This window comes from Rhinolophus sinicus, linkage group LG04, assembly GCF_036562045.2.
Source record: "Rhinolophus sinicus isolate RSC01 linkage group LG04, ASM3656204v1, whole genome shotgun sequence".
Taxonomy (NCBI): Eukaryota; Metazoa; Chordata; class Mammalia; order Chiroptera; family Rhinolophidae; genus Rhinolophus; species Rhinolophus sinicus.
In genome coordinates this window covers 181,997,201-182,021,889 of record NC_133754.1, presented here as the reverse complement: position 1 = coordinate 182,021,889, position 24,689 = coordinate 181,997,201, and the positions used below count along the sequence as shown (strand labels likewise).

At 47.7% G+C, this 24,689-nt stretch overlaps 1 protein-coding gene across 7 annotated transcripts in view; it reads right to left on the bottom strand.

Annotated features, from left to right (window-relative positions):
- Positions 1-24,689, bottom strand: part of GARNL3 (GTPase activating Rap/RanGAP domain like 3) — a 123,977-nt gene that overhangs the window by 7,382 nt on the left and 91,906 nt on the right. For 5 of the 7 annotated variants that reach the window (XM_074331030.1, XM_074331032.1, XM_074331033.1 and 2 more), the window contains 11 exons: positions 23,140-23,255; positions 21,195-21,299; positions 20,108-20,182; positions 16,981-17,092; positions 13,209-13,247; positions 12,371-12,469; positions 11,923-12,039; positions 11,208-11,383; positions 9,346-9,504; positions 2,472-2,538; positions 764-871 (listed from right to left, as the gene is read on the bottom strand). In XM_074331030.1, coding sequence (XP_074187131.1) covers positions 764-871; positions 2,472-2,538; positions 9,346-9,504; positions 11,208-11,383; positions 11,923-12,039; positions 12,371-12,469; positions 13,209-13,247; positions 16,981-17,092; positions 20,108-20,182; positions 21,195-21,299; positions 23,140-23,255 — 1,173 coding nt within the window. The remainder of the gene's footprint in view (positions 1-763; positions 872-2,471; positions 2,539-9,345; positions 9,505-11,207; positions 11,384-11,922; positions 12,040-12,370; positions 12,470-13,208; positions 13,248-16,980; positions 17,093-20,107; positions 20,183-21,194; positions 21,300-23,139; positions 23,256-24,689) is intronic. The other 2 variants (XM_074331031.1, XM_019728603.2) reach the window with 1 other exon arrangement.

Genomic DNA, 24,689 nt, shown 5'->3' with positions numbered 1-24,689 from the left:
GATCTCGGAAGTGACCTCCAGTGTTGTTACTCAGGATCTGACAGCTATTTCAACCTTTCCGTCATTTTTCTTTTCTTTTTTTTAACCATATCTAATCCGTCATTAAGCTGAACCAGGCCTTCGGTGTCTTGGATTGGTTCCTCTGCTTGCCTCTCAAAACCCTACATTTACCTCTTAACAAATACTTTTACTTTGAGGAAAACAGCACTAACTCGAACATTCTTGGCTTGGGTCTGGCTCTCACCAGGCATGTGCCCAGCTGTGGCTCTCGAACCACAGAAGTGAAGCACCACCACATGTGCCCTGACATTTGCGTGGCAAAGTATCCGAGTATCTGTGATTCTAGATTTTCAAGCTTCGAAGTACATAAGAATGGCACTGAATGCATTGTGCTTCTCCTCCAAGTCAGTCAGTGATTTAAGGATGGAACTCTTGCTCTTGAATTTTAGAAAAAGGAACGCGAGGCCCAGAAACGAAAGGATACTGGAAGCTGTACTGTACTGTACTGTGCCCCAGTACTGAAAGCTGAGATTTAATTGATCTTAAATGCTCAAGAGAAGAACTGGGAGACACAGTGGAAGACAATAGTCCCAAAAGGGGAACAATAAAAGCAATTACGGAAGAAAAAGTACATTGAGTACTCATCATAGCCACATAATTTATGGCAATTTAGCAGCAAGGCAGGGAGTTTGCTTACATAGGATCGAACAGTTCAGACGAATCTATGCAGGGGGAGGGGGTTACGGTGAAAGGGTTTTCTTACCAATCGCATAAGGAGCCTGGTTCCAACAGAACTGGAAGTCTGACGCAGAAGGTTGAACCAAGAAAGAGCCCCCATTAAACGGACAAACTTTTTTATAGATGCAACTGTCTGCAATGAAACAAGAGTGACTCATTTTTCGTTAGCGACAACACTTACATCCCTGTACTTAGATAAATGACAACCAGGCACCAAGAATAGCGTGCTATGTGCTCGTTCTTTAGAAACAGCTGGTACGAATGCTGTCACGATGCTAGATTCTCCAGGTCAGGAGGCCGGACCACTGTGCCCACCAGAACGATGCCTGCTCGAATCAGTAAGCTTCGAATGTGGCACAGAGAGGACGTCATTTACATTTGCGTCCATGCTCCCTTTTCATTTTGGGATTCACTCTCCCATTCTAAAGAATGGCTCTACTTTCTGTTCTTCTCTCCCACCTAGAACCCTCCATCCTTTCAAGAAGTCAAAAGAAAAAAAATCTACATCAGTTTTTAAAGCATTCTGCCACAAGTTTTGCTTAGATTTTTTTTCAACAAAGTAAAAAGACCACACTTTAAAGAGATTGACATCTTCGAGAAGTGACTTGAAACCTGTGACCACTATTCCCCTTTGTCCCCCAAAACCTAGGACAGAGGGCAGTAGTGGCCTGGCCACCGAGCACTGGCATCTAAGGACCTCGTCGGCACATGGGCCGTGTGGCCTGTTCCTGCTGCCTTGGGTGTGGCCTTTCCCATCAATGGCCTATTAAACACTGGTGATTTTGAGGAGGGTTTAGCTAGCTCTGTGGCCAAAATGTCACAAAAGAGCCATTTATTGACGATGAGGCTTCTCCCCGTGACTACCTTCTCCTCACTTATTCCCTATAAATCTCAAATTTTAAAAGATGTTTACCAAACAAATTTCTCTACTAATAATTAGCTTTCCCGTACTTATTAATCAGAGATTAATGAATCAAAGTATCTGCCCCATGTGATATAACTAGCATTATCACTCTAAATCGATACAATTGTTGGCTGAAAAATTGTTTTCCTGTTTTTGTTAGACTGGGCAGCCTTACCCAGGAACATATCTTAGTACTTTTAGATCTTTTTAGCCTTAAAAAGATCCTTTTTATTGTATAATATTAGCTTTGAAATGCTGAAAATCCTTAAAGACCCGATTTGGCACCTTTGGTCTGCCACCTGACCCAAACGAACCCCACTGAGGCCGGATACCTAGGTTTAGGCTGACGTCATTAATGCCTGAGAAATAGCAAACAGTAGAATAGTAACTGTGGTTAAAGTTTTGGGGGCTGGAGTCAAGAGGCCCCCAAATGTGAACCCTGGCTTTGCTGTTCTGCATGATCTTGAGAAAGGCAGTTCACCTCTCCAGGCCTCAGTTGCCTTATCTCCAAACTATAGGTACCTGAGATTTAAAGAGACATCGACTAGAGCGTACCGAGCACAGCACATGGCACGCAGTGAGGGCTCCCTAAATGGAAGCCACTGTCACCCCCATATGTTGGAGATAGGGCCACAGGCAATGGCTTTCACGCCATCTCATCAGGAGGTCTGGGGCGAATTGGGAGATCCAGGTAGGACGGCACGTTTTAGATGCTCCCTGGAGTGCAGTTAAGGATACAGGAACAATCTAAAGTTAAGTCCCTTTAAATGGCCCCCCAAAAGAACAGTTGATTTTAGCAAATAACGAGAGAAATACATCCTTCACTTACAGTTGTAACACAAGAGCAGACCGGCTTCTCCGTCTTCGTACACATCAATAGCTGCAACAAAATTAACCTGCAATGATAACGGGTAATGGTAGTGGCAGGCTGGGCACTGATGCTATTCAAGATAGTCCCAAGTTATGAGTGTTTGGCAGTGGCCCTCAATGCTCTGGAAATTCAGGAGCTGCGGGGTCATTTCCACCTCACCAGCACCCATAAGCCCCATTGGAGGCCATGGTTACAATACACGGCAGGTATGAAAGAAAGGAATGGCTCTCCTTTCTTTCTCCACCGGGATTTTCCCATCATCTTTGCATCCCTTTGAGAGCATCTCTGCTCTCTATTAAAATGACTCATATATAGGTAGTGTGCGCCAGTCCACAAGGCTTTTCCATGTGGGTTATTCCTTTCACTCTCACATCAACCCCGGAAAGTAGATGGGTGTTACTCCTATTTTACAGATGAGGAAAGTGAGGCTCAGAGAGGTGAAGTCACGCTAATCCTTGAACTTGTTAAGTGCCATAGCCAAGATCTGAGCCAGGCCTCTGGTTCTTGTCCTACCTTCCCCCTCTTGCCCTCCGCCAGGCTTCCTCCTGCCTCAAACATGGAAGGTCTCTGAATCTTCAAATCACCCAAGCATGTCTTCACTTCTATGCTCTCTCTCCTTCACCTTAGGGAGGCAGCATGACGCAATGTAAAGGGACTCAGGAGACTTAGTTCTGTGACCTGGGCAAATCCATCTCTCTGGGCCTCAGTTTCTGAGACAAGGGTGCGTGACCTGATTTTCAAAACTCCGACCCTTTACAATCACCTGCTCCTTTCACTTCCTCACTAGCGTCCTCAGTCCTCAGCCCTCCCACACTGTCAGGAAACAGCTGGCTTCTCCCGCAAACTGAAGGCCTTTGCCCAATGCTTATCCCGCAGCCTCTGACACGTGACATCTCTTCCCTCTGCCCTCTCTCCCACTTCAGATTATTCTATTTCTTGGCTCTTCTCTCATTTATAAAAATACCCACTGTAATAGCTGCACATTTGACTCTGCCTAAAACCTCTAAGTTGACAACCTCAGGCACACATTCTCCTCAGAATTCCAGTCCATACTGCTAAGTCTTTTGTTTTCTCAGATGCAATCGATTCCATATCCACAAAACGCAGGAGGCCCTGTGGGGTGGGGAGCAGATAGGAGCACGGACTCTGGTCAGACAGACCTGAGTTCAAATCCTGCCTATGCCACTTGCTGCCTCTGTGGTCTGTGGCAAATGGCTTACCCTCTGGCCTCAAGTCTTCATCTGTGAACTGGTGTCATGATGATACTTTGCTGGACTGTAATGAGAATTCCATCTACAAAGCAAAGATTTTTGTATAGGGCCTGACACCTGTCAGCCCTCAGTGAAGGCTATTATCTTTCTCTCACACAGGACGAGCTTTTCTAAATCTCCTCCTTTTTGTTAGCAGAGCTACCCTGAAGTTTCAGGGGCTCCCCTCTCACCCACGCCCAGCAGCGTTCTCTTCAGTGTCCCTCAATTGTCTTTCGTGTGCCACTGCTGCCATGCCAGGCTGGGCCCGGCCTCCCAGGCAGGTGCATGGGCCCGTCTCCCGAGGCTCAGCTCATCTCTCTCCTGACCTTTCTCTGCACCGCCCAGGATGGCGTGGGCTCCTCCCCCAGGCCCTCTGCCCAGTGAGCCCTTCTCACTGCTGTCACCAAAGCGCAGCCCTCTCCTCTAAACAGTCTCACCACAATGCTGAACCCCTCACTGGCTGCCCTCAGCCAGGGCTGCTGTCTTGGCTCTGGCAGTTCCTCCAGTGGAACCCCTGCCCCTCTCCCACCTGTCATTACCTGGCACTGTCCTAGGTGCTGTGAGGCATACAGAAATGAATAAGGCAAGGGTTCACCCCTCTAGAAAAAAAATCGGAAAAGCACACATGTACCTAAAACAAGGCACAATGGGGCAAATGCCACAACCAGGAGAGGTGGGAGCTTCCGAGGGGTGGGAGACAACGAGGCCCAGAGGTCAAGAGCACTGACGTGGGGGTCGCATCCCAAATAGCTCCTCCATTGCTATGGGTCCTACCCCTCCCCTGTCATCATCTGCATGGCACGTCTCGCTGTCCCACATTCACTTGTCTGTTTGTTTACTGGCGCTATCCTCCCCACTAGAATATGAGCTGCACCGAGCAGAGGCCACGCTGCTGTGCTGTTATATCCCCAGATCCTGACCAGGGCCTGCCATGGAGCAGGAGCAGAGTAAATACTCACTGGACGCGCGACCGAATTAATGCAATCCCGGCTCTGTCACTTTAGAGGTGAGTGAACTTAGGCCAGTGGTCCCACCTCTCAGAACATCACTGTCATCACTAAAACGGGAGCTAGTAAGAGCACCTACCCCTCGGGGACTGAAGAGTCCAGGAGGTCACTTATGTGAGTACCTGGTACCGGGCCTGGTACTTGGTTAATGCTCAAGAAATGTCAGCTGGTAGCATTCTGTAGCTATGGACCAGCACCAGTGGGTACACAGTACACAGGACCCCTGAAGGGATCCTCCCATCCCCACCACTTTGACTTAGAATCACTTCCGCTTCAGTTGTCCTCGTACTGGTCAGTTGGACGACACTTATCTCAGCCAGAGGCTTCAAGCCGTAGTGGGTATGTATGTGTCCACTTTGCCAGACTGTGAACTTCTGGAGGGGAGGGGCCCAGAGCTACCAGCTTTGTAGCTGGGACCTGAGGTGCCCATCACGCTTTGTGACGTGGCTGTGGATGCCACGCACGCTGGGTTTAGGGGCCTGGTCTTCGGAGTCAGACAAGTTCAGGTACGCCTCTGCTAGTTACTAGCTGCGTGGTGTTGGGTAAATAAGCAAATCCTTCTTTCTGAGCGTCAGTTTCCTTTTCTGCAAAAATGGGAAGTGAACAGTATTTTCCCCACAGATTGTTGGGAAGATGTTGTGAGAGAAGTGCTTTGGGGCCTGGTACATAGAAGAGGTCATTCAGTGGTGGCCATGTTCTTATAGTTACGGGAGGGTTAGCCTCAGTGGGAAAGGTGGAACTAGGCCACCTGGGAGTTTAGAGGTGAGGTGTGTGCATGTGTTTGGGGTGGGGCGGGGAGAGGCAGGCGGCAGTGACAGTTAGAGGACGTTCAGGCAGCCCTCCAGACCAAGGTCTGTAATTGATGGCAAAACACTGACATGATGGTCCATCAGGGGACTCTCTCAGGAAATGTGCTGATGGCGGACCAGCACGGCTGTATGCAGATGAGGCTGTGTGCGGGGCAGGCAATGGCGGAGCTCTGCTTTAGTACACAGCTGGGACCACGGACAGAGACCACAGCTCGGACTTAACCCCTTCCCTCCCGCAGGCACTCCACAGCATTTCTTTCAGACCTTTATTAACACTTAGCACAGGGAGACCCATTTCATGCTTCGATACACGTCGGTTTCTTCCCTGGGCAAGGGGCCTGGCAGGCATCAGTCTCTGCAGCACTGTTTCTTGACCAGGCCATGGAATCAACTAGAGAGCTTTTAAAAAATGTATATTCTGGGTTCTCGCTCCTAGAGATCCTGATATAGTAGGCCCAGCATGGGACATAAGCATTAGCTTTTTAATTTGTATTTGATTAAAAAGTTCATTTTATGGGCATCTAAAAATGAGAAAAGTAACACATGGTGGTTGTGAAAATTCAAAACACAGACTCGGAACAAGTAAAGCCTGTACCCTGCCTGCTCCAGCCCCAGCTGAAAGAGGAAGCCACTGTAGGTCAGCATCCCGCCTTCCCCATGTGGTTCCTGTGTGGTGCAGCTCCCAGCTGAGAACCTCGGAGGACTAGGGCCCAGCCAATAAGCCAGGTCCTGTTACCAGGCCTGCAGTTCCTTCCAGGGGAGACCTTTGTTTTGGGAAGGCGGCCAGTGCTGACTGCTGGAGCTGGGGCAGTAGGTCACAGGAGGCGTGCGTAAGATGAACTCCATGCTGACTTGCAGAAAGCTGCTTCGCTGCTGCTTCCTAAGGCATTTCCGCTCTTGGGCTCGGATTGTCTTAGACCCTGGGGGGGTTGAGGCCTAAAAGGGGAATCGAGTGGGCCTGGCTGAGGAGAGAGGAGGAATGGGGGCAGGAAATTAGGCCACCCAGTCCACAGTGGTGCCGCGCACACAGCAGGCAGCCAGTGAGTGTACCTCGAATGGCACGGAATCCCCAGGGACTTGAGGAAGGCTGACCTGTCTGACTCCTGCCTCCACTGCACTCGGGGCCTGGGCTGCAGGAATATTTTGGTAAAAAGCCAGCCCTGATCCCACAGGCCATTTCTGCCTAACTATTCGGAAATACATTGTTCAGGGCCTTTTCATTTCTCTCGGGCTTACCTTCCCAGTTAGACAGTAACTTCCTTGCAAAGACTGAGCGTCTGAGCGTCTCTGCCTGCTCAGCAAACACTCAGCAGCTGCTGAGCCACCAGAAGACGGGCTATGTACACTGACCCACCCAGACCCAGGAAAGCGTTTAAAAATTCTTTTAAAAAACATTTCCTCTTAGGGAAAAGCTTCGTATTTTTGTTTTAAAAAGCATATTGAGGGGCCGGCCTGGTGGCTCAGGTGGTTAGAGCTCCATGCTCCTAACTCCGAAGGCTGCCAGTTCGATTCCCACTTGGGCCAGTGGGCTCTCAACCACAAGGTTGCCAGTTCAACTCCTCGACTCCCGCAAGGGATGGTGGGCAGCGCCCCCTGCAACTAAAATTGAACACGGCACCTTGAGCTGAGCTGCCTCCGGGATGGCTCAGTTGTTGGTTGGAGCGTGGGCTCTCAACCACAAGGTTGCCAGTTCAATTCCTCGACTCCCACAAGGGATGGTGGACAGCGCCCCCTGCAACTAAAATTGAACACGGCACCTTGAGCTGAGCTGCCGCTGAGCTCCCGGATGGCTCAGTTGGTTGGAGCGTGTCCTCTCAACCACAAGGTTGCTGGTTCGACTCCCACAAGGGATGGTGGGCTGTGCCCCCTGCAACTAGAAAAAACGGCAACTGGACCTGGAGCTGAGCTGCGCCCTCCACAACTAAGACTGAAAGAACAACAACTTGAAGCTAAACAAGAACCCTCCACAACTAAGATTGAAAGGACAACAACTTGACTTGGAGAAAAGTTCTGGAAGTGCACACTGTTACCCAATAAAGTCCTGTTCCCCTTCCCCAATAAAATCTTTAAAAAAAAAAAAAGCATATTGAAGAAAAGATGGAAAATTTTAGAATTGTTCTTCTTGGCTTTCAGAAAAACAACACTCAGACGTTATTAAAAAATATGTATGTAACAACCTGTTTTTAACCCTGTTTTTCCTGAATCTTAGAATCTTCATGAATCTTAAGAAAAAAATCCACAGACACTCGAATGAATGATCAGAATATTAAATATAAGTAAATAATTATAATCACTAGAAAAAGCGGGTTAACTCGTAGGGAACTAGTTCCCAGGGAAAGCCTTGCTTGAACAAGGACCTGCCAGGTTGTGATTTTTCTGCCCCTTAGGCTGGTCACACAGACACTTTTGAAAAGCAAGAAGGGGCAAGACTGTCATTCAGACGTCACCTGGAGGAATGATCACAGTTGCCCAGCCACTGGGATTGAGAGGACTTTTAAAGCTTTCTAGCCAGAATTGAGATGTTCTGGTATATACCAGTGATTTTAACACTTGTCTAAACATTAGAACAACCTGGGGACCATGTAAGAATTCCAACACCCATGCCACACTCAAGACCAGCGAAATCTTGGGGGGTGGGACACGGGCAAAGGTGGCTTTTGAAGCTCCTCAGAGGACTCCAATTGCAGACAAGTGGAGGCACCACAAAAATATACAGAAGAGAAACGACAGACTGACCTGTGATGGGTAACAGCTGAGGGCAAGAAGTCCTCCTCATTATATCTAGAATCTTCTTTTTCTATTTCTTAAAATCTTGCTCTCATGTTGTTAAGTCTTCTTAATACAATAATTAGCAATTTTGATGAATATTTATGTAGGGCATGGGCTCATACAAGTTATGTTTTTTTATTTCTTGCAAAGCATAATTAGAAAGAATTCTGCAGTCTCTTGACCTAGCTGAATGGGGGCAGCGTCCCTGTTCTGCGGTGTCCTTGGCACTAAGCCAGAGTGCTGGCCCTGCACTGTGCACTCAAGTGCCTCCGTGTTAGCAGGCCTTGCCCTGCTTCACTGCGATAAACGACAAATGGGCGGACGAGCTCTGTGATCTGCTAAGTCAGTGTCCACGTGCAGCAGCTCCAGGGTCAGGCAGGTCCCCAGGTCTCAGGGTGGGGAGTGCTCACACAGTCACCTTTAGAGCTGCAGTGCACTTTCGAGTGGGTCCTAGATTTTGTCCAAAGCCAGGCCATCACTACTCTATGCAGCGTGAGCCAGGGGCATAGACAATAGACACCCAGTGCTGATCTGCACTTTCTCTCTCTCTTTCTGTCCCTTCTTCCTTTCTTAGTGGGCCTCTAAGGGGTGGAGACAGGGTCTGTACCCTCCCCAGACACCTAGGCCCCAAGCTGGGAGTCTGCAGGGCTACCGAGAGCAACCTCGTCCTCCAAAGACCCTCCAAGCATGCATTAACAAGCACTCTCCTTTACTTAGTTACCTATATTTCCCAATTTGCCACTTCACTTCTCTTTTATGGGGAAGGATGGAATGGTAGGGAGAAGCTGAACAGAGTAAAGGGGTAGTTATATTAGGTTGAACCATTTTGACTTAAAAAATGGTGACTTTATGTGGTTCAGGCTACACAGTGTATCACATAATATTGATCTGACAAATAGTGTAGTTTAAAAGAAATCCTAATCATGGCATCTCAAAGGTAGATGACACAAGTCCTAGTCTTCTTTGATCCCACCTGCCCCGGCATCTGTCCACTTACCCTGTTGGCCTCCACGTGGTGTAGCCTGAAGGCCTCCCCCGTGCTCTCGTTCACCACGTCGAACTGGTGTCGGTAAGCCACGCAGATGAGATTGTCACTCTCTTCTGTTGGCCCGTCTACTAAGGTCATCACCACAGGAGCGTCAGACAGACAGATCTCCTGTGTGGTGTAGGAGAAAGGGGTTAGGACACAGAGCTGCCATTTTCTTTTCAAGCCCTGACTTCCTGTCCCAGCCAGAAGAGGGCGCCCCTCTCCTGGCTCCTGCAGACCCTGTGCCTGCACAGCAGGTAGCAACAGGAAAGGGGCAGGGACCACATCAGATGTCTCCTTCCCACAACCTGTCCTCAGGACTGAGACCTCTGTCCACTGCAAAGCGGAGAGGCCAGGAAGCAATTTTACAAAACTGATTCAATGGTGTGGTTTGCGTTAGCCCTCAGAGAGTCAGGTCCTGTCCTGTGATTTAATAATAGTGAAAAAGAATAATTGCTAACTTTTAGTTTTGAGCACTTAACACAGTGCCAGGCACTGTTCCCACTGAACCCTCATAACAAGCTTGTGAAATAGGTAAGGCTTATCTTATTTTACAGACGAGAAAACTGAGGCTCCAAGGTCATGTGACTTGCCTACGGTCACATAGTTTATACGTCCTAGAGCCAAGATTTGAATTCAGGAAATCTGATTTCAAAGCTTACATGCCACATAAATGTGCAGGCTCTATATAAAGATACATTAAAATTGCTAGTAATTGTATTAAGATTGACTCCTAGAGCAAGATTTTAACTTATTTTAATGTAACTGTTATGCTGCTCTATCCCGCTAAATGGAATATTAGCAGAAATTGATTTGCATAATTCAGGAGGCTTTAACTCGAAGCAAAAATAATTTCTCAGCTTGCCCATAGGCATACTCTGCCTTAGTAGGCAATGTTTGGTATATTTCACACCTCAATGTACCATGGTTTTCAAACAGCTAGATAGATATGGTCAGATCAGGGAAGGAACTTGACCCTCAAGGAGGCTTGTCTCACAAGGTCCCACCCTAACTGAACAGCAAACCCTAGAAGCAGGGCTGCCTCGCCCACTGCTTCTCCCCCCACCCCCCAAAGCCACTGTCTCCTGCCCGCGTCCTGCGTTAGCCTCTTAGAGGGCTCTTATTCCCACTCTTGATGCCCTATGTGCTCCTCTGTCCAGTGGCCAGAATGATCTTCGTAAAACATGCCACTTCACTGCTTCAAACCTTCAATGGCTCCCACCCCCACCCCCAGAGTCAAAGCCAAAGTCGCTGCAGTGGCCTGGTCCCCGTACACCCTGACTTTCCTGCCTGTTCCCTCCGCACCAGCCACCCCCGCCTCTTGGCTGTGCCTGACCAGGGCCTGGAACGCCCTTCCCCAGACACCCTCATCACTCACTCCCGTATTGCGTCTGGATCTCTGCCCAAAGGCAACCGTCTCAGAGAGGCCTTCCGGGACATCCTTTCTAGAACACGTCCTCCACCTCCCCGCTCCGTCACCCTGTTTCTTTACCCTTTTACTGTTATCCTCAGGACTCGTACATTTATCTGCTTATTTGTGTTACCCTGCAGCTAGAAAGACATCTCCATAAGACAGGCTTCGTTTTGTTCTCCACTGTGTCCCCAGAGCCTAGAACAGCACCGATGGGCAGTCATCAGCATGAACGAGCTGGATGGGGCAGGAAGAAGCCCCGTTTGCCTTTGTCCTCTGGCCTCGTACAACAGGAAGGGGTTTCCCTGGTGCATCAGTGACCGTGGGACAAGCCCGGAGGATGACAGACTCTGGGTGGATGGAAAGACCCGGCCTTGTGACCCCTCGGCCAGGCGAGCAGGGCTTTGAAGAGCAAACCCACCCTGATGTACTGGAATTCTTCAACAGGCGACTCAGGCAGGGGGGACAACAGCGAGATGCTGGCCCCCCCTCGTAGCTTGCTGTGTTTCCTCGTGATCAGGAGCAGTTTATTCCGAATGGCAACGACGATTCTCAGCTCTCTGCTGTGGTGAGTGTTAACGGCATACAGGTGGCAGCCTGGGAAGGGAAATGAGGGGTGCTGAGCACACGGCAGAGGTGGGGAGCCCCCAGGCCTGGACAATTTGGCAAGAGCTAACTAAGACCCCCGGAAATGAAGCACAACCTAGTGAAATGACTAGATGTTCCTGCCACCAAGAAAAATGGAGACTTGGAATCAAAACTGGGTTGAGTTATAGGAGAATTAAGAAAGTCACAGTCCCCGCATTGTAGTTTCTGGTCTTAGCACCATAACCACCACAGGACATTATTAAAGTGCGGGGTGATGAGAGCTTCAGGAACCAAAGTCTAACAGTCCCTTCTCACAGGTTTGCTAGCAGAGCTTAACCCACCTCCCAAACATGGTATCCAGGCCTAGGGGGGTTTCCTCTGGTCCGCAACATGTTTTTCTATCGTACAAGCATCTCTCTGTTGTTTCCAAGGTGAAATCAAACCCATAAAATCAAATTCCTACTCACTTTAATTTTCAGTAAAATCTGGGCAGTCTGGGAAAAAGATTAATTGAACAGAAACCAGCAAAACAGGAAGAAGCAGGCCACCTTTGGTTTTCTCCAGCTTGTTTTCCCTGCAGTCACACTTGCTCCTCACGGCCTGTTTGCTCTCCATGCCCCTTTGCACAGCGCTCAGCCTGAACACAAACAGGCGGGCGTCTTTTCCTGGTGAGGTGAAGCAGACAGAGGAGGAGGTGAACGGAAAAGTAGAATGACCCGGAAGAACTAAAAGGGCTGACTGTGTGGGGAAACCACTGCCAGAAGCATGGGGATTTGAGGTGACTGAGAATTCGGGAGAAACCCCACACTGTCTGTCCCCAACAATACATTTAAGGACATCCGTCCCTCTCTCCTTCACCGTCCCCTCCTCAGAGAACCAACGGGCCACGAAGGAGCCCTGAGCACTGGGCACCAGGAGAAGAGAGAGTTGGCATGACCTATGCAGGTCAGACCCCGTGACCCTGCCAGAGAACCCCAGGCAGAGGGGGACTACCACCTTTGTCTGCTCTGAGGATCAGAAGGTCCAAGGTCTCGAGCACGTGCATCTGCTTCACTGGCACAGTTCTGTCGAACACTGGCACTGACGGAAGGTCGTCTGGAAAAGGAGACCTGGTTACCCAACACTGCAACCCAGCCCCCGCTCGCCAGAACCTATAAAATGTGCCTGCAGGTAGTTCTGGACCCCAGTTCTCTCTAGGCAAGGAAGGAAGTCAGCTGCTAGAGCTTGCACAGGGCTGTACAGTAAGTAAGTTCAATCACTACTCTCTCAGCTCTGGGAGAAGGCCTGACGTTCCCTTCCCAAAGGCGTTCAGAACTCTCCTTAGGAGTGTAGCAGCAGGGCCCGTAAGCTATAGTCTTCTCCTCAGTGTTCATCGAATAAAAGTAGCACCTCTGAACCTTTTTACTGGGGTTGCAACACCCAGCTGAAAAAAAAAAAGAATAAGCTCAGCCATTTCTCCTAAGTCTTTTCTAATTTTGATGTAGTTTTTTTCCAAACCTTTTTTTTTTTTAAATTGGGGAATACTGGGGAACAGTGTGTTTTCCCAGGACCCATCAGGTCCAAGTCTGGTCACTATTTTCAATCTAGTTGTGGAGGGCATGGTTCACTGGCCCATGTGGAAATCGAACCGGCGACCTTGGTGTTACGAGCACCGCGTTCTAACCAACTGAGCCAACCGGCCGCCCCTTGATGTAATTTTTGAAATTGTGTATCTTAGGTTATTTTGTTTAGTTCTCAAGAAAGCAAAATTAAAATTTCCTTTTGTATTTAAAATAAATACAAACATATCCTATTCGAACATCCCCTGCGTCTGGATCAAGAGTAGTTTACTTACAAATTTCCACTATTTCTCCATAGAGGAATATGAAATCTCCTTTTTAGACAAAAATAAAATAGAGACGTATCAGTTAAATTGCCCAAATAACAGGAAAAAATTAACTGTAGTGGAAAAGCTCAGGAAGATGTTAGGTAAATAAACGGATGATTAAAAACATTGCCATTATATGTAGGATTTGTTTCTAAGCTTACTTACTGGGATCTCAAATCGCTAGCAATTACTTTGCTCCTGGGGAACCCCAGGACCTAAAGGGCTAAAAAGATTATAAGTCTGTTCCATAAGTAAAGGGTATATTGTGAGCGCGGCACAGAATCAGGGCAAGGTGATGAAGTCTGGGGATGGGGGAGACATTTTAGGCAGGAGAAGTGGCTGCTTGTTGTTTATTTGTACTTCCTCAGACATTTGGGTCTTCAAGTGCTCTGTGTGGGCTGGGCTTGTTTGTCTAGTTATAGTTTCGGTGCCAGGGGCCCTGAGCATCTCGCCTCTTCCAGAAACATATCTGGTTGGGAGTTCATCCCTCTGTGGATGGTGCCAGAAAGGGGCAGAGACTGTGGTCCTGAGGGCTGATAATCACCTGATGAGGGGGCCTCTCCCACTCCTCTAGGCCAGTGAGGGATCTGAATTGGTGGGAACACAGAGCCTGCTAAGCTTTTACTCGACGGAGGGCTCGTCTCTAGTTCCCCACAATGAAGGGGCAAATCTAAGTTGTGTGAGAGACCGTTTTCCTTCCTCTTCTACCCCAATAGGAATTGATTCTCAGGCTCTCTCTGCTTCTGCGGGGACAGACTTGATTTTTCAAAACATGGGATGACCACTTCAGTACCCGTCATCCTATCTGACTAATAACTATGATTATTTCATTTTGTGGATGGCAGCTAACAGACGCTGACAGCTTCCTACTCAGCGGGCCCAAATGCTAAGTATTGCACGTGTCACATAATTTAAATGTCCCAATGACCCCATTAGGTGGGAACTTCTAACACTCCCATTTAACAGGTGAGGAATCTGAGGCTCAGAGGTGCTAATAACTTGTCCAAGGTCATGTCTTGAGCATGTGGAATCCCAGTGTGTGCGAGGACAAAGCCTGTGCTCTTAGCCAGTGTTGCAGCCTAATAGCATCCTGTATCCCCATGGATTGATGGTGTTACTACAGAAGCAACAGTACTGCCAAGAATTAGTAAGTGACAGGAGCACTTCATTTTACATTTAAAACGGGGATCCTGTGTAGCTGCCCAACTACGTACAGAGTAAATCAGCATTTATTCTCCATCAGACCTTTCTCAGGTGGCTGAATAGGCTGATACACAGCACAGGAAAAGAGGAAGGGGCCAGGGTATGAGAAAGTGCCACGTGGATTTAATGACAGTTTCATAACTTTTTTTTCTTTTAGTAATCTCTTTATGAAAAAACAATCCTCTAGAGCTCGCTTTTCTATGATTGCAAAACCAAAACAAATGGTGATAGCCTGTTTAATCAGTATTTGGTCTCCCCTCAAAGTAGGTTTGGCTACGCTTAGAATACAAAAGATCTTGATTTCTTAATGACCTTGGAAGGGGCAGACTCTCAAAGGCTAAGTCTAATGACATTAAGCAGAGGTTAATGGGATAGAGTGAAACTCAGCCTGAAACGAAAGGAGAGATTCACTCCTGGAAACAATTCGTAATGTGATTAAGTGCAGACAAGAAAAAGATAAACAAAGAAATAACAAGAGAATTATGGCTTCAAAGCATAACAAGGAATATGAAGAAAGCCTTACGGCTTATTCTCTTTTTAGCAAAAGCAAACCGGGAGGCACCACTGCATAACCAGCCACGAAAACGATGATGTGAGTCATACATCCAAGCTGGTGGTGGGTGTCCGTGGCACTACCTGTGTGAGACGACTCATAAGTGTGGAAGAAAAGAATTGCCTGGCAAATCACAATAACCCTACATCTGACACCGCTATTAAACTGTGGATCCATGAAGATGAAAATTTCAGAAAGGGACTTGGTAATCTTGGTTTAGATTTCACATTTTCAAAAAAATGGAAGCCAACTCAAATTGATTCCCCCCCCCCCTGTTTTTAGGCAAGCCTTACGAATACTCACTATGAAGCACACATTCTCTTTCCCACAAAGGCAAACCGATGAAGTATTTAACATTCTTTTAATCACAACAACATTTTTTCATAATTATTTACTCAGGACTGTATTTTTGGAAATCTGGGTTAAGGTAAAGACAATAACATTGGGAGAGTTTAATTTAATTTTAATAAAATGTAGCTGGTTTAGTGCAAAGAGCGCAGGACTGGGAACCAGTCTGGGTTCTAGTTCCAGCTGTGCGACGAACTAGCTGTGTGATCTTGGGCAAGTCACGTCGTTTCTTTAGGCCTCAGTTTCTTCATCTATAAAACTAAGAGACTAGACTAAACCTCTAAGGTGTGTGTGTGTGTGTGTGTGTGTGTGTGTTTATATAAATTCTTTTATTTGGTTGTACTTTTTGCAAAAGCTACAGATTTTGTTACCTGTTAGTAAGTTCCCAGGGGTACAGTAAAGGTAATAGCTGCCATTTAATAAGCTATTGCCATGTGCCCGACACAGCTTTCAGCACTTAACATATGCAGCAATTTAACCTCCAGAACCCCTCCTTGTCGTTACGATCATCACCCCCATTTTGGTCACTTCATCAGTTTTCATTATTATAAACTATTTTTCAGCCACTTAAAAAAATTACCCCCACTTTAGGCCCACCTGCCTTGTCTTCCTACACAAGGCCCCTGACACAGGACTCAGCACATAGCCGATTAGTAAATACACTGAATCAGGGTCTGAGGAGGGAGTAAAGGTCACAGCCAAGGGTGGGAAGATGCTGCAGTTTTAGGTGTTTACGTCACTCTCACTGCCGTGGCTTTTGGGATTCTCATCAAACATCACCATGGTAACCAGAGCCTGGGCAGCCTGCTTCTGTGCAGTGGAGCATGTACCCTTGCAAGACGCTGTCTCTCTGCCTATGGCTTCCTCTGAAGCCCCAGGAGACATTTGGTACCAGTGTTTAGCCCCTTTAACATTCATCAGGAGTCTGGAAAAATCCACAGGGGCCTCCCACAGGAAGGGACCACACGGTCCTTGAGTCAAAGTAAATCCCCACCGGAAGTTGAGCTCCCTCTGTAGCATCCTCTCCAAGGGCATGTCCAATTGGTGCCTGACCTGTGGTGACAGGGAACTGACGACCTCCCCAGGCAGGCTGATCCACCTGACTGTCAAAAGGCTTGATTTTATATTGAGTTGAAATCTGTCTTCCTGTCAAAGTCTTTTTGTTTTTATATCCATCAAAAATGGGTTATCTAAGAGTCTTATTGTTTGTTTTGGACACCAAGTACTTTTTGAATTAGAAACCTTATAAAACAAAGAGCGTTGACAGACAGCATGTCCCTCAGATGAGTGGCTCTAGATAACGTGTTCTTGTCGACTGCGGGTAAAATGTTGGCATCATGATAAGTATTGGCCAAAAAGGAGGTTCCTTTTGCAGGTCACTCGACATCCACAGACCACTCAGATCTGGGGCAGAGAAGAACCTCTTATGTACGACTCACCCTCCGGCTTGCTATTCAGAATATATTCCCTCAGCTGGTGGGAAAACGAGGGGTTAATTTGATAAGGAAACGAAACTTCGCTAACCTCACTGCTGAGGGCACATTTATCTACAGGGAGTTGACTGGCGGTCACCCATCTTAGAAGTACTGTAAATCACACAAACAAAGACATTTGAAGGAGCAGCTACTCACTAACCATCCACTAGCAAGACGCCAGCATCAGTGGAGACCAGCAAGGCCTGGCCCCAGGGATCTGCACACACGGCTTCGTGAGGGAAATTACTGCAGAAACACTGGGGCTCCCAAGGCTGCGAGGTAACACAAGCATGGGAACGTAAGTGCACCAGCAAGAACACACCGCGGCCCGTCATAGGGAACTGTACAGCACATCGCCTGAAACAGCAACACAGGTCCCCTCCAAACCCCAGAAGCTACATCGGCTCTGGACTCAGCTCCCTGTCTTAGGAAGGAAAGTCTCCTTCCAAATATGTATGCCATAGGAAGCGTTTCTGGCGTCATGCCCTGCCTCTATATGGTAAATATTCTTTGGGGGCAATCGAAGCGTTGGTCAAGTTTTCTACGCAAACATTTTTCTTTAACACCTGGAAGTTAGACCAATTGGTGCCTATGTTTTGGAGAATTCACATTAGTTCATCATAAAAACAAGTCCCACAGATCCCTGTGTTGCTGATTCAGCAAAATTATTAAACCATGCACAGTGCAAGAAGTTGAGACTTAATAGGAAAATGCTTATTGACCCATTCAAGGCTACAAAATCTTTTAAAAAATCACATCTGTTTGTAGGGACACGGCAAGTGGTGCCGACAAAACCTACTCATGTTCCCCTGCATGACATATTCATACCATGTGAACGCTTGCCCTGAGTTTCAATTTCACTTCAGGCAGAGAGACTTCACCCCCCTCACACTGCCTCAGAGCGGAGTGTGGACACCTGGAGTCACGGGCATTGTTTAGCAGGTTCTTAGTCCCACCAGAATTGTGGACATTTTCAACAGAACCGTTACCTTCTCTCCAAAGCACGTAGTTTGGCCGTAAAAGACAAAGAAGTTTTTGGAGATTCTCAGGGACAAGCTGAATTCTTACCTCCCCACTTTCATGCTCAATCAGATGTCCCGCTGGGGTTGTGCGAGAGCCTGTGTGTATTCACGGAGGTGAGTTTGTGCACGCTGAGTGAATGCACGCTCTGAGGTCCCCTTCAAGGGTGTCATTTGGGATGAGGGTAAATACTGTGTGTATTATCGCGCTCTTAGAAAAGTATGTTCTCCCTTTAAGAAACCCACACGCCTCAAAATGAATATTCTAATTGCTAAGATGAGGCTTAGACTGTTCTGAAAAGATCACATAGGGAATGTGAAGACATTTTCATAAAAGGGCTACACAGTGCAGGTTTAATTGGAATGGCCTTTCCCCAAGAAGACTTCTGGAAATTCGGAGTCTGTGAGTCATAGCAGGAGGACATGAAAAAGCAAAGCCAATATAGATGTCAACTGGGAGACAGACGTAGACATCAGAGCATTAGGTGAGACCGAGGTGGGAAAACCTCTCTTCATCACACAATCTTCTCTGACCCGAGGACACAAGTTGAGAACCTTATGCAGAACAGGTTCACCCCGAAGACCTAAAGGCCCTAGTGGAGGATCCATTGGGGTCCTAAGGAGGTCTGTGAAACCCTGAAATTGTATTCAAAATGCGATATGTACCATTTGGACATTTGAATGGGTGTGTGTGTGTGTGTGTCCATCGCTTTCAGGAGTTCTCAAAGGGGCTGGGGACTCCATGACGAGAGGACATCATGAAGTGTCAGAGACAGGAGCTGAGAGCTGGCCCACAAGGCTCTGGGCTGAGCGCTAATGGCATTGCCACTGTACTGGACTCCCTTCTGCCATGTGAGGGGCTCCGTGCAGATTCCCCAGGGCGAGAATGTGTTCCCCAGCCCTTCCTGCCTAAGCACAGGACTCTTAACTTCCTCCCTCTAAGCACATCAACACAGCTCAGGAAATGATGGTGCCCAGGAGGTTGACAAAGTCCATTCTTTGGAAACAAAACAGGCTTGGGAGCAGCACGGGGGACTCTGGCCTCGGCTGAGCCAAGTGCACACCAGGCCATAGGGCCTCGAGAGCAGTGTCTCTCCAAGGACGGCCCACTGGGAGGTTATGAACTGATCCCCTGAATGGAAGTGCTTTCTTTGTCGTTCACTGGTGAGTGAGTCACCATTCCACAGACCTCTATTTTTCTGTACAGCTAAGAACTTCTTATAAAGAAGGTTATTAACCTTACTGGAATTTGGCATTTATACATTTCTTGGCAACACTATAAATTCTATTCACATGAACAAGCAGACAGTGGGAATTTCTGCAACTTTGGAAAAGATGCTTTGCCATCAGTCTGGTCTTAAATTGGTTGGGTTTTTTATTTTTTTAGCATCGATTGTATTTTGAGCTTATCATTTTCCTGAAAACAGACTTTCAAGTGTGTAGGGTCTGCAATTCAGATAGAAGTCATCTACACCATTACCACTAAAGTGAATGCATTCATAATTCTGCTGCTTTTTATAAGGACACTTCTCTAGTGACGTGCTATGCATTTGTTCCATTTAACTTTTACACATTCTGAATGTAGACGTAATTAAGTAAGGTGTTGCTTTACAAAACAACATCATGCAAATAGTAAGTTCATACTGCAACTTGTTTATTATTTTTTTCCTCTTCTCTTCTTGATTACCACCTAGTTCTTTTTCCAGAAAAAGTGGAAAAGAGAAGTAGATACACAGGCCACAGAATTTTTTTGTCTGGCTGAACGAACTGTCCAGTAAGCACTGGTTTCTCTCAGCATCACCTGGGAACCTGTTAGAAATGCAGATTCTCAGGCCCTGCTCCAGACCTCCTGCATCAGAAACTCATGCACACGAAAGCCCGAGAAGCTCAAAACTGCCCCAGGGCCTTGCTGTTTCAAGTGTGCCTATGCTCAGTAGCACAGGCACCACATGAGCGCTTGGCACTGGTTAGGATGTCCAGGCCATCTGGAAACACACAAGGCCCGGGGAGCACTGCTGGATCCAGTCTGCCTGACCAGGCCCAGTGCAGCAGCTCTGCTCCACGTAAGCGTGAAAAGGCACGTGCATGGTATGGAAATAGGGAAGCTGTCACTAAATGCCACCCAGCTCGTCTGGGGCTTCCCACGAGGGCTGTGCGGTAGACAAGCTCTTCTTCCCCCTGCCCCGCAAACCTCTTTCCAAGAATCTGAGTAACTTCACTGAGGACAAAGGACATTCACAATTGAACTTGAAAGTATCATCAACTCACCTCTTTTTTACAGATCCCTGAAGTCACCAAGCTGGACGGAGCGTCCCCTCTCACAATGGATTTCAGTTTCAGCGCCTTACAGGAAAAGAGATTTCCTTTAAAGTTTGTTTTCAGGCAGCAAAAGAACAGCAAGATCAACAAGTATGACTTGAAACAGTTTTAATGAAACAGGAGTATTTCAGACTAAAGTTTCAGATTCCCACAGGGCTTCATCACTGAAAATAAGGATGGAGTCAGCCTGATATGGTGAAATCCTAATGACAATGTCCCAACCCCAATGACTCCTTGGCATTGTCATTTCAACCAATCAATACACCAATACAGAGATTTCCAAGTGAAAACAGTTCCCAGGTCCTTCCTGAAACTTGACAAATCAAGAGTCTCTGAAAGTAGAGTTGGGGTATCTTTAACCAAGGACCAACATTGGGGGCCCCTTGTCATAGTGCCGGGGAAACAGTGATCTTTGCCTCAAAGCAACCCTTGGTCACCTTGCTTATCTATAGCTGGCAGCTCTCCTCCTCCCTATTGTGACATGGGTTCAAGGCAGAAAGCTGTGTCACCTCCCGGAACTGAGAACTACAAATGTCATGTGGGGCAAGGCAGAGCGGGAGCGATTTCTTCCAACATCTGGAATGAGGTGATGAGTGGGAGCCGCCAAATTGTGACGACAGCTTCCAAGCAGCCGGGTGGAAATTCAGGTCCTCTGCGAGGGCACTGCCACTCTGCGCTTACTCCTGCCAGGGCGGGCTTCACGATGCTTTTCCCAGCGTGGCTTCCCACCCTTCAGAGAATTCCCAGGAGGCAGGCAAATGGGACGTGATCCCTCGACAGGAGGGGGCCCAGGCTGGGCCCGGTGGTCTCCTGCTTCCAGTCAGTAGCACTGCCTCTTCTCCAGAGTGCTTTCCTTGTACTCACGCCTGCAGAGAACTACACCTACACACTTATCCAGACCATCACGATAATCCTAAGAGGCATGATGGAGCTCCTGCAGGAGTGCGCAAACCTAAAAGTGTCTGCAGGGGGCCATCTGGCTTGGATGGGAGGGACTCACAACGACTCACACAAAAGGTTTCAGGATAAAACCCACCTGCCCTATTCTAACAAACTCTGCCTGGCGGGCCTCCTCTTTCTTCCGCGCCGACTTGGGTGATTCTGGTAAGACATCACTAAAAGACCGTCTATTAAGCATGTTCTAAAAACAGAAAAACAAGTTATGAGTTCCACAAATGGTTGTCAGTCTCATTCTTTGTCTCGTCTGAGTGCATAAACCTATTTGTCTGAACAGTCCTACTTCTACCTCCCGTATTCATTCACTCAGTAAGCGGCGATGGAGGGCCACTCAGGTGGCAAGGTCTCCGCTAGATGCCAGGGCCAGAAGAGCCAGCAGGTGTGCAGCCAGCGCCATGTGACGGCTGAGCGCGTGGGCTTTGCAATGAAGCAAACCAGCAGCTCCAACACTTCCATCTTCCTCGGGTGTGAGGAGCTGCCACGCTGCACAGCTGGAGGGGGGGCAGTCTCATTGAGTGGCCCCCCTGGAGCACCATGCACTGAATTCTTTGCAAATGACACCCCCGGAGCTGTGCAACTCTGTGGCCCTCTGGGTAACTTTGGGCGAGTGACTTGTTAATTTCTGAGTCTCAGTGTCTTTGTGTGGTTGCTACCTGTCTCCTGTGTGGGTCATGGGCACGACATGAGGAAATACATGTAAGGGGCGTAGCACAGTGCTTGGCACATGCTTGGTAAAGGTGAGCTCTCTCCCAGACCAGTCAGAGAATTGGGCGCACTCATCAATCAGCAAGTATCGACTGGGCACCTGCCCCTCTGCCAGGTTTGGGGAATGTGACAGACATAATCTCTGTCCTCGTGGAGCACAGGGTCTTCCGGAGGAGACAGATTAAGCCACCGAGTCCCTGACTGGCACAGGAGGTCATCTCTATGGAGGGGAAGTACGAAGTACGAAGAGCACTTCACAGGGGTTTGGCTTCACCTGGGGGTCGGGGGAGGCCTGCTTCAGGGTGTGATGCTTCAGCGGGGACCTTAAGGACACCGTGAACTCATCCTGGCACCTCTCTGCGCCCTGCCCTGACCTTAGGGGAGAAAGGAACTGCAGATTACCGGTTGCTCCTCAGGGCCCTGGGGTTAGTCTGGCCCAGTCCCTGCCAGTAGCTGGGTGTGCTGACCAGCCGGAAGCCAAGTGCTGCCTGCACAAGGCTGGTGGTCACTGTGCTGACGGGAAGGGACCAGCTCATTTTGATATTCCTCGTCTCCCCTGGGCAAGCTCCTGAGACCCGATGCTACGTTTATTTACAGACATCACTAGCAATCCCTTTTGCTGCAGTTTATGAACTCACGGATTCTAGAGGAGCCAGCCCACTTGCTCTGTCTTCCTTGTTAACTGTGGGGATGATTTTACTCTGCATTAACGAGTCCCTGACATCTGGTGATCTCACACCGAATCTGGACGCCCCCAGAGAACACGGGTGTCCTAAGGGGCTCTGAGCTCCGCAGGAGAGGTGCCGGGTCTCACCAGTGTGGATCTACCTTCAGCCTAGGACAAGTCTGGCACAAAGTGGATTTTCATGAAATGTAAATGCTTTGTTTCAGTGCCTGATTAAGGGGCTGGCCAGGAAATCTCCAGAGACCTTACAAAGCACCTAGTCTCTCTCTACAATCCCCACTGTTGCCTGTCCTCCAGCTTGGTGGCACTGGTAATGCTGAGTGGTACCACGGAGGACAGCGCCCCCCCAGAAACATTCTCCAACACTCTAGGGGTTCCTGACTGACATCATGCCCGCAGCCTGCCCCTCGACTTCCACAGGCCCTGGTTTTATGAAAATCCTGTTCCTGTGTATGGACAGTCAACATCCCTTCTTGTCGTGGTAACCAGAGGACATCAGCCATAGTGGCTGCAGTCCTGTGTTGACAGCAAGGGTCAAGGTGACGCCTATGCTCTTCTAACCAGGACTCATCGCCAGGACTTGTGTTCTCCACTCAGACCCCGGAAGGAAAGAGGACCGTGGACCCAGGGTTACCTTATGCAGATCTGGCATCAAATCCTGGTATAAAGATCGAATCAACATATCCAGAGTACGTCGGCGTTTCTGGGCAAATGTTGGCGTTTCCAAAGTGGCTTTTTCACCATTAATTACTAAAATAAATCAAGTTTTAAAGGGAGTTACAAATATTAACATTAACAAGGAAACACTTCATAGCGAACACCATCCACTTTGCTAATATGGTATTACCATAGATATTACCCTTCCTTTATAGAAGAACACTTAAAAACTCTTTACATTTCCCTATGCAAGTCGATAGTCCATAGGTTTGTCTATCTTACCTTTCATGTTGGACTGCAAGTTTCCTGAGCAGAGGGTACATCTAATTACTTAAAGACTGAGTACACACCTAACCTGCCCCCATCTACCATTCCACCCATCCACCCACCCATTTGTTTACTGATCCATCCATCTACCCAATCACTCATTCACCCATCCATCTATCCACCATCCATCCACCTATCCATCCATCCATCCATCCATCCATCCATCCATCCATCCATCCATCCATCCTTCCACCCATCCAACATGGGCCAAACCACCAGGATGCCATTCAAATGGGATTAAATATATATATTTACATATTTTCTGCATATTGCTAGAAAAATTAACAATTGCTTGAGTACTGAGATTCTTAGCCTAATAGAGTTTCTTCTGGGAAGAGCAGCTTGTGGTTTAATGGACTACTGACGCTAAGAGTCATAAAGTGGAATGTCCGGTTACACATTAGAGTACAGAACAAAAAGTGTACAATAGAGGTTAGGAGCTTGAAGTCAAGACAGTTATGGGTTTAAATCCCAGCTGTGCTGCTACCTGAGCATTTTCAAGCAAACTATTTAGCTTCTCGGGGCCTCAATTTTCTACCTTGTAAAATGGATATACCTGTATTTCCTTATAAGGGTCGTTGTAAGTGTTTAAATGATATAATACACGGAAAGAGTCAGCCCAGGGCTGGGCACCTCGAACTGAATAAACTAGCTGTTATTAACTATTATTTTTCGCACACAGAGGGCCAAAGGAAGGACAGTGTTCATCGACTGAAAAATTAATTTCTTGGGGACAGGCATTTCCTAGATGGCATCTGTGTTCTGGGGGCAAGCTGGGTTTACTCGTGGCAAGACATCGCTTAAGGAATTTAAACTACGCATGTCTATTATTTTCTCTAGCATGTGTATGATTTTTTCTAATGGAAAGTTTTTGGTTGAGGATATTTTCTCCTTAGTAGCCCATAAACATCAATTTTAAATAACTTGTTTTGACCGAATCAGGGGCAAAGGCCACAATTTCTCTTGAAATGCCATTTCCTGTTACCTTGGCATTTTCCCACCTGTCCCACCACCTCCCTCCTGTTACATCCACTTTGCAAGTCAAAGAGACTTCTGACCCTTGGTTTCTACCTTCTCACTCCCTCCTGGTCCTTCCTGGCTCCAGGCTCTGTTTCTTTTAACATGCTTTCCTCATAACCTTTAGCTTTGTGTTCTCCCACTATGATTGCTCTGCAAATCTTCAACTGTAGATCAACTGAG